Genomic DNA, 12,157 nt, shown 5'->3' with positions numbered 1-12,157 from the left:
GATGGAGTGAAACATACTTTGAGTGCTCAGGGCCTAAACATATAAGAGAGTGTGAGGTTTGCATTGGGGAGAGTAAATTAGAGCAGTGCAGTATACAGAGGTCAGTGGGCTGAACTAAGGCATATGAAGCAGTTGAAGGAAACCATAGAAAGGTCTGTAGGGCCTGGCTGTGGATAGAAGGCTCTGGTTTTGGCACATTACACACACATAACAGCCAGAGGGTGGACATGAGCAAATGAGACTGCTCTTTGTATGTTCCTAGTACTGCCTCACCACTTGGGAAATGGCAAAGTTTGAAAAAAAAAATTATTGATGATTTGTCAGATTATTATTGAATACAGTATATATCAGAAAGTGTTTAAAAATATTTTGTTTTTGTGTATTCTTAAGTTTGTTTTTGTATATTGTGATTGAACTTTTCTACAGGCATGCAAAGCATCTTCAGTTTTACAATAGTAGGCAATGGGAAAATGGGTTTTGTATACCAGAATTCCTGGTAATGTTCAGCTTTTCAAGAACTCATCAGTTCTATTTTGTAGGGGGATAGGTTTATTTACATGATATTGTTTTACTGTATACACTAGCAAATCTTCGTTAATCATTGGTACCATTTTCATCATGAAATACAGGATGATTTTCCAGTTGCTGGAGAAGAGTTTTATGGACTTTATTTAACTAAAGGAGGATGGTCTGCTATCTTACCTGAGAAAGCACAGGAAGAATTCAAGAAAGGAGGTTACTATGGGTATGAACTTCCTACTGGTATAACAGTAAGTGCTATAAGTTATTGTTGTGATTCTCAGGTTGTAAGTTTAAGAATTCAGAAAGATATGTCAACTGTTGCATAAGATTCCAGAAGATAGGCAGATGAAAGTAAAAGTAGAAGAAAGGAAAGAATTGGGATCTGAAGTTTGGAAAAAAAATATTCTTTCAGCTGGGGATGCCTTGTGAGTATAGAAAACAATAGTCTAGTACCCACAGATTGGGGGTGTGTGAGACTATCATGCCTCATGTATGGGGTTTACCCACTTCCTTTCCAAGGATAAGCTTCTTTGATGTGCTTGCCATGTGGCAAAGCCATAGGACTCTCCCAAGCAATCCCATTTAGTCTGTCTCACCAAACCACAGACATATGATTTTATTCCATTACATGAAAAATTAGAATAGAGTGGATGTTGTATAGGATGAAGGAAGAGAGGGTTGTTCACAGGGCTTCTCTGGAGAAAGGAAAGGTTTTCTCAAACTCAGCATTGTTTTTTTCATGTTTTGTATATTCTCAAGCAAGATAGTGTCAAGGACAGAATTTGATGTTTATTATCACTGAAAAATTTAACAAGCAGGACTAAAGTTACTGTTTAGCTCATGACAAGTAATAAGATAGGCACTTATCCTGTTTTTACTTCACTTTTTAGAATATTTCATAGAAAACTTTTATTATAAACATGTAGTGGTTAATAAACCTAATTATTGAAAAATTTCTTATACAGGTATTAGTGGTGAACACCAACCTGTATTACGCCTTTAATGAACTTGGTGTGAATGCAAGTGACCCTTGTGAACAGTTTGCTTGGTTGAGGAAAAGGCTACAGATGGCCCAAGAGACAAATTCAAAGGTTTGTATGAATATGGAAAGTCCTTTACTATGAGTGCAGTTGGAACAATCTGTATCCAGCCAAGAGATTTTCACAATTTTCACATGATCTGAACCAAACTTCCTTGAATTTCTTGCTTGAACTGCAGACTATTTGCTGTTATCCTTCCTTGTGTAATGCTGCTGATGTGTAGAATGTAATTCTGTGGCCTTCTGTTAACAGTTGTACTACATTACAAGAGATTTCTGTATTTGCAGAGAATGAATAATGTAAAGTGTGTTCAGAAATCTCCATTTCTAAGATGTTTATGTCCTCTTATCACAAATGAATAAACTGTGTATTAATAATATATGTACTGTGAGGTTCCTTGCCAACCACTGGGGTTACATTTCAAGAAGACTCCATAGTTGCCAAGACTGTGCTTGGCAAGGGTTAGGGGGAGTGACTCTTGATATAGATACCTTCATTCCTGTAATGAACACTTCAGGTTTAAAATAAATAATGTTATACCACAAAAACATGTTTAAAGAAATCTAAAGAAATTTTGTACAAAATTGTAAGATAAAAATGGGATATCACTACGCCACCACTGAGCCTGCATCTTTTTATTCCTACCAAGCAGCCATCTAGCTATATCACACAAAAGGCTACGTCAGTGCTTGCTCTGGCATTGCTACACTACTTAGTTATGATGCTTCTCCTGCCTCTCCCTGGAAATGATTGTTTGTTGGGTTGGGCCTCAAGCAGCCTATGGCCACTTGAATTTTGCCCAGTGCATGGATACAATATTGGAGGTGTATTGGAAAACTGTGGATACTCAAAATTTGATTATATAGTGGGTAAATTGATATATATTACTCTAAACTGTTTCCCCTTTTAGAAATTTAGATACAAGGAGAGGGAGTTTCCAGCCTCCACTCCTGCCCCCTTTAGTCGCCTTCTACGACAAGCGGGGAATATATGGGAAGTATTCTTTCTCCCCTATCCCCAGGGATAGGAGAGGGTATTGATTGAGAGGGTAAAGGCATGTACAGAGCATCAGATTGGGGAAGAGCAGTGTGGTTTCAGACGTGTGGATCAGGTGTTTGCTTTGAAAAATGTACGTGAGAAATACTCAGAAAAACAGATGTATTTGTATATAGCATTTATGGATCTGAAGGCATATGATAGGGTGGATAGAGATGTTTTGTGGTAGGTTTTAAGAGTATATGGTGTGGGAGGTAAAATGCTAGAAGCAGTGAAAAGTTTTTACCAAGGATATAAGGCATGTGTACCAGTAGGAAGAGAGGAAAGTGATTGGTTCCCAGTGAATGTCGGTTTGCGGCAGGGGTGCGTGATGTCTCCATGGTTGTTTAATTTGTTTATGGATGGGATGGATAGGGAGGTGAATGCAAGAGATTTGCAGAGGGGCAAGTATACAGTCTGTTTTCGATAAGATGGCTTGGGAAGTGAGTCAGTTGTTGTTCGTTGATGATACAGCGCTTGTGGCTGATTCAGGTGAGAAACAGCAGAAGTTGGTGACTGAGTTTGGTAAAGCGTGTGAAAGAAGAAAGCTGAGAGTAAATGTGAATAAGAGCAAGGTTATTAGGTTCAGTAGGGTTGAGGGACAAGTTGATTGGGAGGTAAGTTTGAATGCAGAAAAACTGGAGAAAGTGAAGCATTTTAGATATCTGGGAGTGGATTTAGCAGCGGATGTAACCATGGAAGCAGAAATGAGTCACAGGGTGGGGGAGGGAGTGAAGGTTCTGGGAGTGTTGAAGAATCTATGGAAGACGAGAACGTTATCTCGGAGAGCAAAAATGGGTTTGTTTGAAGGAATAGTGGTTCTAACAATGTTATATGCTTGCAAGGCATGGGCTACAGATAGGGTTGTGTGGATGAGGGTGGATGTGCTGGAAATGAAATGTCTGAGGACAATATGTGGTGTGAGGTGGTTTGATCAAGCAAGTAATGAAAGGGTAAGAGTTGTGTGGTAATAAAAAGTGGTTGAGAGAGCAGAAGAGGGTGTGTTGAAATGGTTTGGATACATGGAGGGAATGAGTGAAGAAAGATCGACAAAGAGGATATAGGTGTCAAATGAGGAGGGAAGAAGGAGAAGCAGGATACCAAATTGGAGGTGGAAGGATGGAGTGAAAAAGATTTTGAGCAATTGGGGCCTGAACATACAGGAGGGTGAAAGAAGTGCATAAAAATAGAGTGAACTGGAACGATGTGGTATACCGGGGTCAACATGCTGTCAGTGGATTGAACCAGGGCATGTGAAGGGTCTGGGGGTAAAGCATGGAAAGTTTTGTGGGGCCTGGATGTGGAAAGGGAGCTGTAGTTTCGGTGCATTACACATGACAGCTAGAGACCGAGTGTGAACAAATGTGGCCTTTTTTGTCTGTTCCAGGCGCTGCCTCTTTAGGGGGGGGATGCTATTTCATGGGTGGTGAGGTGGCAACAGGAATGGATGAAGGCTACAACTATGGATATGTACATGTGTATATAAGTATATGTCTGTGTATGTATATGTTGACATGTACATATATGTATATGTGCATGTGTGGGCATTTATGTATATACATGTGTATGTGGGTTGGTTGGGCCATTCCTCGTCTGTTTCCTTGCACTACCTCACCAATGTGGGAGACAGTAGTGAAGTATAATGAAATATTAATAAAAAATACTCAAAACATTACTTTGGTTGGCAAAACTGTGGTGGGCAAGGGACCTATGTACATAAACCTGGTTTTGATTGGAGCTGCAAGTTTTGAGTGAAAATATTGATACATATTGCTAATACTTTAGGTTCAAATATTGATAGATAGTGCTAATATTTTAGGTTCAAATATTGATAGATATAGCTAATACTTTAGGTTCAGTAGGGTTGAGGTACAAGTCAATTGGGAGGTAAGTTTGAATGGGGAAAACAAGAGGAAGTGAAGTGTTTTAGATATCTGAGAGTGGATATAGCAGTGGATGGAACCATGGAAGCGGAAGTGAGTCACAGGGTGGGAGAGGGGGCGAAGGTTCTGGGAGCGTTGAGAAATGTGTGGAAGGCGAGAACGTTATCTCGGAGAGCAAAAATGGGTATGTTTGAAGGAATAGTGGTTCCAACAATGTTATATGGTTGCAAGGCATGGGCTATAGATAGGATTGTGTGGAGGAGGGTAGATGTGCTGGAAATGAGATGTTTGAGGACAATATTTGGTGTGAGGTGGTTTGATCGAGTAAGTAATGAAAGGGTGAGAGAGATGTGTGGTAATAAAAAGAGTGTGGTTGAGAGAGCAGAGGAGGATGTATTTAAGTGGTTTGGTCACATGGAGAGAATGAGTAAGGAAAGATTGACAAAAAGGATATATGTGTCAGGGGTGGAGGTGGAAGGATGGAGTGAAAAAGATTTTGAGCGATGGGGGCCTGAACTTACAGGAGGGTGAAAGGCATGCAAGGAATAAGAGTGAATTGGAATCATGTGGTATACTGGGGTTGCTGTGCTGTCAATGGATTGAAGCAGGGCATATGAAGTGTCGGGTAAACCATGGAAAGTTTTGTGTGGCCTGGAGGTGGAAAGGGAGCTGTGGTTTCGGTGCATTACACATGACAGCTAGAGACAGTGTGAACGAATGTGGCCTTTGTTGTCTTTTCCTAGCATTACCTCGCGCTCTCACACGGAAGTGGCGGGGTGGCAATGGGAATGGATGAAGGAAAGCAAGTATGAATATGTACATGTGTATATATGTACATGTCTGTGTATGTATACTTTGAAACGTATAGGTATGTATATGTGCGTGTGTGGGCATTTATGTATATACATGTGTATGTGGATGGGTTGGGCCATTCTTTCATCTGTTTCCTTGTGCTTCCTCGCTAATGTGTGAGACAGTGACAAAGTATAATAAATAAATAACTGCTAATACTAAAAGTTTTGTTTAGGAACAAGACAACATATTTTGACATTGAACCCTACATTTATGTGATGCCTGTTGGGGTATAATTTGTGATTTTTTTTTCGTAGTAGTACTAGTAGTTGTAGTTGGATGGTTAAATTTTAAGCTAAATACAGGATTGGGGTGCACATTTTTTACCCATTTTCCCAACTCTGAATCTTTTTTTGTGTTTATTTTAATTTTGTTCTCTTACATTAATGGCCAGCATAAACCAAATGTTAAAAATAAAAGCACAATGAGATCCTACAGGCCACATAAAACCCTTTACTGGGCCACATGCAGCAACTTTGACATATATGGACTGTGATAAACTGAGATCGTGCAGGTAAATCAGTTGCTGTATTTAGATGATTAATCTGTGATGCCAGACTTGAGAGAAAATCTCGAGACATTGGTGGTAGATTTTTGGAGAGTAATTCACGTAAAAGAATGTTTAAAGTCAATATGAAATGAAGGAGTGTAATGAAGTGCAGCAGGGGGATGAAAAAGGGTGAATAGGGAGGATCTGAAGGAAAGGTAGTGCATTAGGTACTAGGGAGTAGACATGGCAGTAGAAGGTCTAAGTGACTCATAGGATAGGATATAAGAAGGGGTTAAGGTCTTGGTTGCATTAAGGATAGTGTGGAAAGACAGGTCAGTCTCTTTTAGGGCAAAGATTGTTATGTTTAAAGGTATAGTAGTCCAGTAGTGTTGTATGGATGCAAGTTTTGGATCCTGAATCCAAAAGAAAGGAAAAGGATTGACATGTTGGAAGTTACGTGCCTAAGGATGATATGTGGTGTGACAGTAAGAGAGAAGGTTGGTAGTATGACCAGTCTGAAGTTCCGAAAGAGCTAACAGGGTGTGCTGAAGTGGTTCATACACATGGAGGAGATGATCAAAGAGAAACTAAGGACCTGCATATCAGTAGTGGAGAGAACAAGGGGAAGAGGGAGACCAAGGAGATGAAAGAATGGTGGGAAGAGGGCTCGGGGGTAATGCAATCTAAACATTCGGGAAGGTGAGAGGCATGCATTGGACAGATTGAACTGTAGCAAAATGGTATGTGGCAGGGGTGATGTCCTGTTACTGAGCTGGACCAGCACATGTGATGCAGTCAAATAAACTGTGGAGTAGTCTTTAGGGCTTGGTTTTGGATGGTAGGCACTGATTTTAGGTGCAGTAGACATCAAGACCTACAGAATATATGTTTAGAAATGAGGCTGTTGTTTTTCTGTTCTTGGTGCTACCTCACTGAGGTAGATAGGTGTAGAAAAAATATCTCTTGGATTTGCTTTGGTACCCTTTGGATCTTTCCAAATCCTCTTAATTATATATATAAATTTTTTTTTCACCTCAATCCTCATTGTCATAGAATGTCTTTTAGCCTTCTACCCATTCTAAACTATAAAACCATTATATACTCCTTAATTATTCTTATCTAGGATTAGTCCTTGTAACTAGAAAGTAGTGATCATTATCATTATTCAACTTTTTTTCTAGGTTATAATTGCTGCACATGCCCCTCCTGGATATTTTGAAAGATTTCCAGCCATACCATTTTTTAATGCCACATACAATGATGCCTATGTTGATCTTCTGAATGAATTTGGTATGGTTATTATGGCACAGATTTATGGCCATGAGCACACTGACAGCTTCAGGTTGTTTTCAACTTCAAAAGGTAAATATATATGCCTGTATTTTGTTTTAATATTAAATCTATACAATTAATGAAGGACTGTTGATGTGTTTGAGAACAGCATGGCAGATGTAGGGTATTTAGATTGGGGTGGTATGCAAAGTGAGAGTCATGGAGTGCTTTGGTGAAGAGAGAAGAGGTGGGGAAAGGCTTACATAAGATGATATGTGGCAAGGTGGCTAGAGTAGATGGTATTGCAATTAAATTTATCAAGAAAGGGGATGACTATGTTGTTGATTGGTTGGTAAGGATTTTCACTGTATGTATGGATTATGATGAGATGCCTGAGGGTTGGTGAAATGCATGTATAGTGCCTCTTTATAAATGCAAGTGTTTAAACTTCAGAGGTATAACTTTGTTAAGTGTACATAGTATGTTGTAAGGGAGGATGGTGAGTGAGAGGGTGAGGGCATGTATAAAGCATCAGATTGAGGAGCAGCATTGTGGTTTCAGAAGTGTCAGAGGATGCATGAATCAGGTGTTTGCTTTATAGAATTCATGTTAGAAATACTGAAGAGAAACAAATGGATTTGTGTGGGCATTTATGGATGTGGAGAAAGCACATGATAAGATTGAGAGATGCCTTGTGGAAGGTCAAGAATATTCAGTGGTGGATGAAAGCTACTAGAAGCAGTGAGAAGTACTTATCAAAGTTGTACTGTATTAAGATAGGAAAGTAAATGGTTCCAAGTGAAGGTTGGTCTGCATTAGGTGTGTGTGATGTCACCATGCTTGTTTAATTTGTTTATGCATGGAGTGGTGAGGGAGGTAAATGAGTCTTGGAGAAAGGGGCAAGTATGCAGTCTGTTGGGGATGAGAGGGCCTGTGATGTCAGTTGTTTGCTGATGATATAGGACTGGTGGGGGATTCATGTGAGAAGCTACACAAATTGGTAAGAGTATAAAAGAGTGTGAAAGGAGGAAGTTGAGAGTAAATGTGAGTAAAAGCAAGGTTATTAGGCTCAGCAGGGTTGAGGGACAGGTTAGTTAGGGTGGGAGTTTGAACAGAGAAATCTTGGGAGGAAGTAAAGTGTTTTAAATATCTAAGAGTGGACATGGCAGTGAATGGAACCATTGAAACAGAAGAAAGTTGCAGGGTGGGAGAAGGGACAAAGGTTCTGGGACTGCCAAAGAATGTGTGGAAAGAAAGAATGTTATCCGGGAGGGCAAAAGTAAGTATGTTTGAAAGTATAGTAGTCCCAGCAAAATTATTTGGCTACAAAGCATAGGCTATAGGTAAGGCTGCACAGAGGAGGGTGGTTGTGTTGGAAATGAAATGATTTAGGACATTATGTGATGTGAGGTGGTTTGATCAAGTAAGTAATAAAAAGGTAAGAGGTATGTGGTAATAAAGAGAGTATAATTGAAAGAGCTGAAGAGGGTGTGCTGAAATGATTTGGACATATGGAGAGAATAAGTGAGAAAAGGTTGACAAAGAGGTTATATATGTCAGAAGTGGAGGGAACAAGGTGAATAGGGAGGCCAAATTGGAGATGGAAGAATGGAGTAAAAAAAAAGATTTTGAGTGATTTGGGCCTGAACATGCAGGAGGATGAAAAGCATGCATAGGTTAGAGTGAATTGGAAATATGCAGTGTACAGGGGTTAATGTGCTATTAGTGGCCAGAACTAGGGCATGTGAAGTGTCTGGGGTAAACCATGGAAAGTTCTGTGGGGCCTGATTGCTGTGATTTCAGTACATTACACATGACAAGAGTGGATGTGGCATTTCTTCATATGTTCCTGGCATGGCTTACTTGACATGGAACATGGGGGTCAAGTATGAAAAAAAATACTGTTATGCACTTTGGTTTTGGAGTACATCATTCTTTTATGGATGGGGTGGTTAGGGAGTTAAATGTGAGTTTTGGAGAGAGGGGCAAGTATGCAGTCTGTTGTGGATGAGAGGACCTGGGAAGTAAGTCAGTTGTTGTTTGCCAATGATACAGCTCTAGTATTTAATGTGTTTAATAAGTCCAATTTCACAACCTTCATTCATATCCGGTCAGATGGTTCATTAGCCCCTTACTGGTCTCACACGCATCCAACTTACTTTTAGTATCCCTTTTGAAACTACCTGGAATTTTCATCCTGTTACATTCATCATTTATTCCTCCGAGAGTTCATTTTGTAGGAGTCCACATGTCTTGTAAGTGGTTGTAAGCATGCTGCTAATGATCAAGACCACTTGCACCAGTTCCTCAGGGTGTGACAGGGTGATAATTACCATTTCCTTAGAGTTAACTTCTTTTTTGATTTTTGTAATGTTTTTCTATATCCCATTAGCTTCACTTTTAATGTCACTGTTAAAAAAACCCATCTCACATACACATTAAATTAGTTGACATGAAAATCCATTTTTTAAGTTGCATGCACAAAAGTAAATGTACATTACACACATTAACCATCTTCATACGTAATTGCTGTTTGTGATGGCCATCTGAGTGGCTTAATTCTCCAGAACCCATAAACATGAACTTCATGTAAGTACTTCTTTTTCACTTTACACTCTTTTTATTAAGTGAGATCATTCTCATACTTTATACACTCATTTTTTTAGTCAGGTGAGACCCTTGTCACAAATTGCTTTCACTTTACACTCTTTTTATTAAGCAAGACCATTCTCACACATTATACTCATTTTGTTCATCAGGTGAGATCATTCTCTCAAAAAGCTCCTGTATGTTTGATGCTAAGTGATATGCAGGGGGGCTTTATGAGCAGGTCTGTCTCTTTCTCCATCCTATAAGGATTTTCTATAAGCTCCTAGTTAAGGCTAAATTTTTCCCCAAAGGCAATTATAGACCTTATTTATGGAAGTAATATTTATTGTATTCAGTAAACTTGTAGTATCTAGAAAATTGTAAGTGTATTTAGAAGTGAGATAACTATCTATGTCTTTTGTTGCATAATGAATCTTTAAAATGTCATAGTACTTGTTATTTTAGCTAACCAACATTCATCCTTATACAGTATTTATTATCATTGTTATACAAAATATTTATTCTTAAATTCATGAATATTAATAATCCATTTTTCCACATAGGTGATGTACAAAGTGTGGCTTTCCTAGCACCATCATTAACACCATGGTATCCATCTCCTGTTCCGGGTGGCACAGCAATCAATCCCTCACTACGGCTGTACTATTACAACAAATCATCATTATTAGATTATACTCAGTACCACCTCAATCTTACTTTAACAGATGTTTCTGCTGCTGAAGAGTTAGGTAGCACCAAAGATATCACTGGATTAAACAGCACTTCATTTAAAGTTACTGGGTTAGTAAGGCCAAAGTGGGAGTTGTATTATAAAGCAAGGAAAACATATGGGCTAAAAAGCCTTAGTGCTGTTGATATGGCAAGCCTGTACAAACAACTTGTATCAGATGATGCCTTGTTTCAGAAGTACTATGCAAGGAATTCTGCTGGGTATGATAATGGCCTCTGCGATCCGCAGTGTAAAAAAGGTCAGGTATGTGCAATAGCATATGCTAAAATAAAGGCTTTACGAAAGTGTATGGGATATAACCAGACTAAATATGATGTAGGAATGAAAGCTTCAGTAGAGCACTCCAAGGAAGTTCCAACATTTGTAATGGAGGATAGACTTCCCGGAAGTGTTGAGTTGCTTAGTAAATCCTCTAACTCTTCTCACTTTATCATCGTTGTTATTGGTTTAAGTATGAGCTTAACTGTAGTTTTAGCTGTAACTTTGGCTGTAATGTTAGTACTCATAACAATTAAAAGGAATCAAATGCTTAAGACTGAGAAAGGCCTACCTTTCACAGACTTCCCCTGGTGTCGTCAACAAAATTACAAGCCGCTTCCTTAAAAACATATATTTTGTTATTCCCTTTAGTTGGTTGGAACTTGAGGTTTATGCTTCTCCTGTGTACAATGGAACTAAGTTAATTTTCCCCTTTTATGCATAACAGTACTGTGTGTGCATGGTATACCTTAGCCTTTTTAAACTGATTAGTTAGAAAAAAAGCTAATCATATCATCAGAATGTAGAACTGATTAGTGCCTACTGTATGTATTTTTTAATTTTTTTAAAGTGAGTATTCCATATAAAACTTTACAGTGCTGAATCCTGCACAAATTTGAATGTCATATTTTTTTTAGCAAATAGAGGATGCCTCAGTCAATTCCTGTGTCCATGAAAACATGCAATGTAAATTAGACTTGCTAAATACTTTCTCAGTATGATAGAAACCTGACTTGCTATTCACATTATTTCCAACTGAATTAGGCAGCAACCTCTTTGGTGAGCTTTTAGTTAATTTCGAACCATTATGATATGTCATGTCATTATGGCTCTTTCCATAGCAGGTGACACCCTTGTTACTCATGATGGCATTTGGATCAAAAAAGCTCTGGTTCGGGTCAGACTGCTCCCACAGTGTTCACATGGTGATTTTCATGTTGAGGAAATATCATAAAACCTTCTAAGCTGCAGTAGCTCCTGGCAAAGGGGGCCCTGGGGTAACTGTAAATAACTAAGCACTAATTAGAAAACAGTGTATAGGATTTGTAATAAAGAATATCTATGGATGGAATGTATTCTTTGACATGATGTGCCTTTGTTTTTTTCTTCCTATTATTCAAGAACCTTTTGAAACAATTCAGTTATTATAGTGGGAAGCTTTAGGGTCATCCAAGAGAGAAGATTTAGAGAAGCATTTACCCTTTTTTACTACAAGCACTGGATGTATGGGATTGAATATATTCTTTACTATTGATAAGAAAAAAATTCCTCCCTGTAATGCATAAATGGCTACAACTCATATCACCTCCAAAATACCTACTAAACTGCAGAGAGAGTGCTGCTTTCTGTGTGCAATTTTAGATAAATAGCTGACCCACTACACTCTTATAGCTATACATAAAATTTCCCTGTATTTTTACCAAAATTTATATGTTATATGCAGGGTAACATCATGTAGTGTAAA

At 38.7% G+C, this 12,157-nt stretch overlaps 1 protein-coding gene across 2 annotated transcripts in view; it reads left to right on the top strand.

The window, feature by feature from the left end:
- The window catches only part of LOC139749113 (acid sphingomyelinase-like phosphodiesterase 3b), a 31,240-nt gene extending 19,481 nt beyond the window's left edge, over positions 1–11,759 (top strand). For both annotated transcript variants that reach the window (XM_071662702.1, XM_071662701.1), the window contains exons 4-7: positions 630–770; positions 1,488–1,613; positions 7,004–7,184; positions 10,247–11,759. In XM_071662702.1, coding sequence (XP_071518803.1) covers positions 630–770; positions 1,488–1,613; positions 7,004–7,184; positions 10,247–11,037 — 1,239 coding nt within the window. In that variant the 3' untranslated portion in view covers positions 11,038–11,759. The remainder of the gene's footprint in view (positions 1–629; positions 771–1,487; positions 1,614–7,003; positions 7,185–10,246) is intronic.
- The last annotated feature ends 398 nt before the right edge of the window (positions 11,760–12,157 follow it).

Source organism: Panulirus ornatus, chromosome 6, assembly GCF_036320965.1.
Source record: "Panulirus ornatus isolate Po-2019 chromosome 6, ASM3632096v1, whole genome shotgun sequence".
In the NCBI taxonomy this organism is placed as follows: Eukaryota; Metazoa; Arthropoda; class Malacostraca; order Decapoda; family Palinuridae; genus Panulirus; species Panulirus ornatus.
Note: the sequence above shows the minus strand (reverse complement) of the source record. Positions and strands in the feature narration are given on the sequence as shown.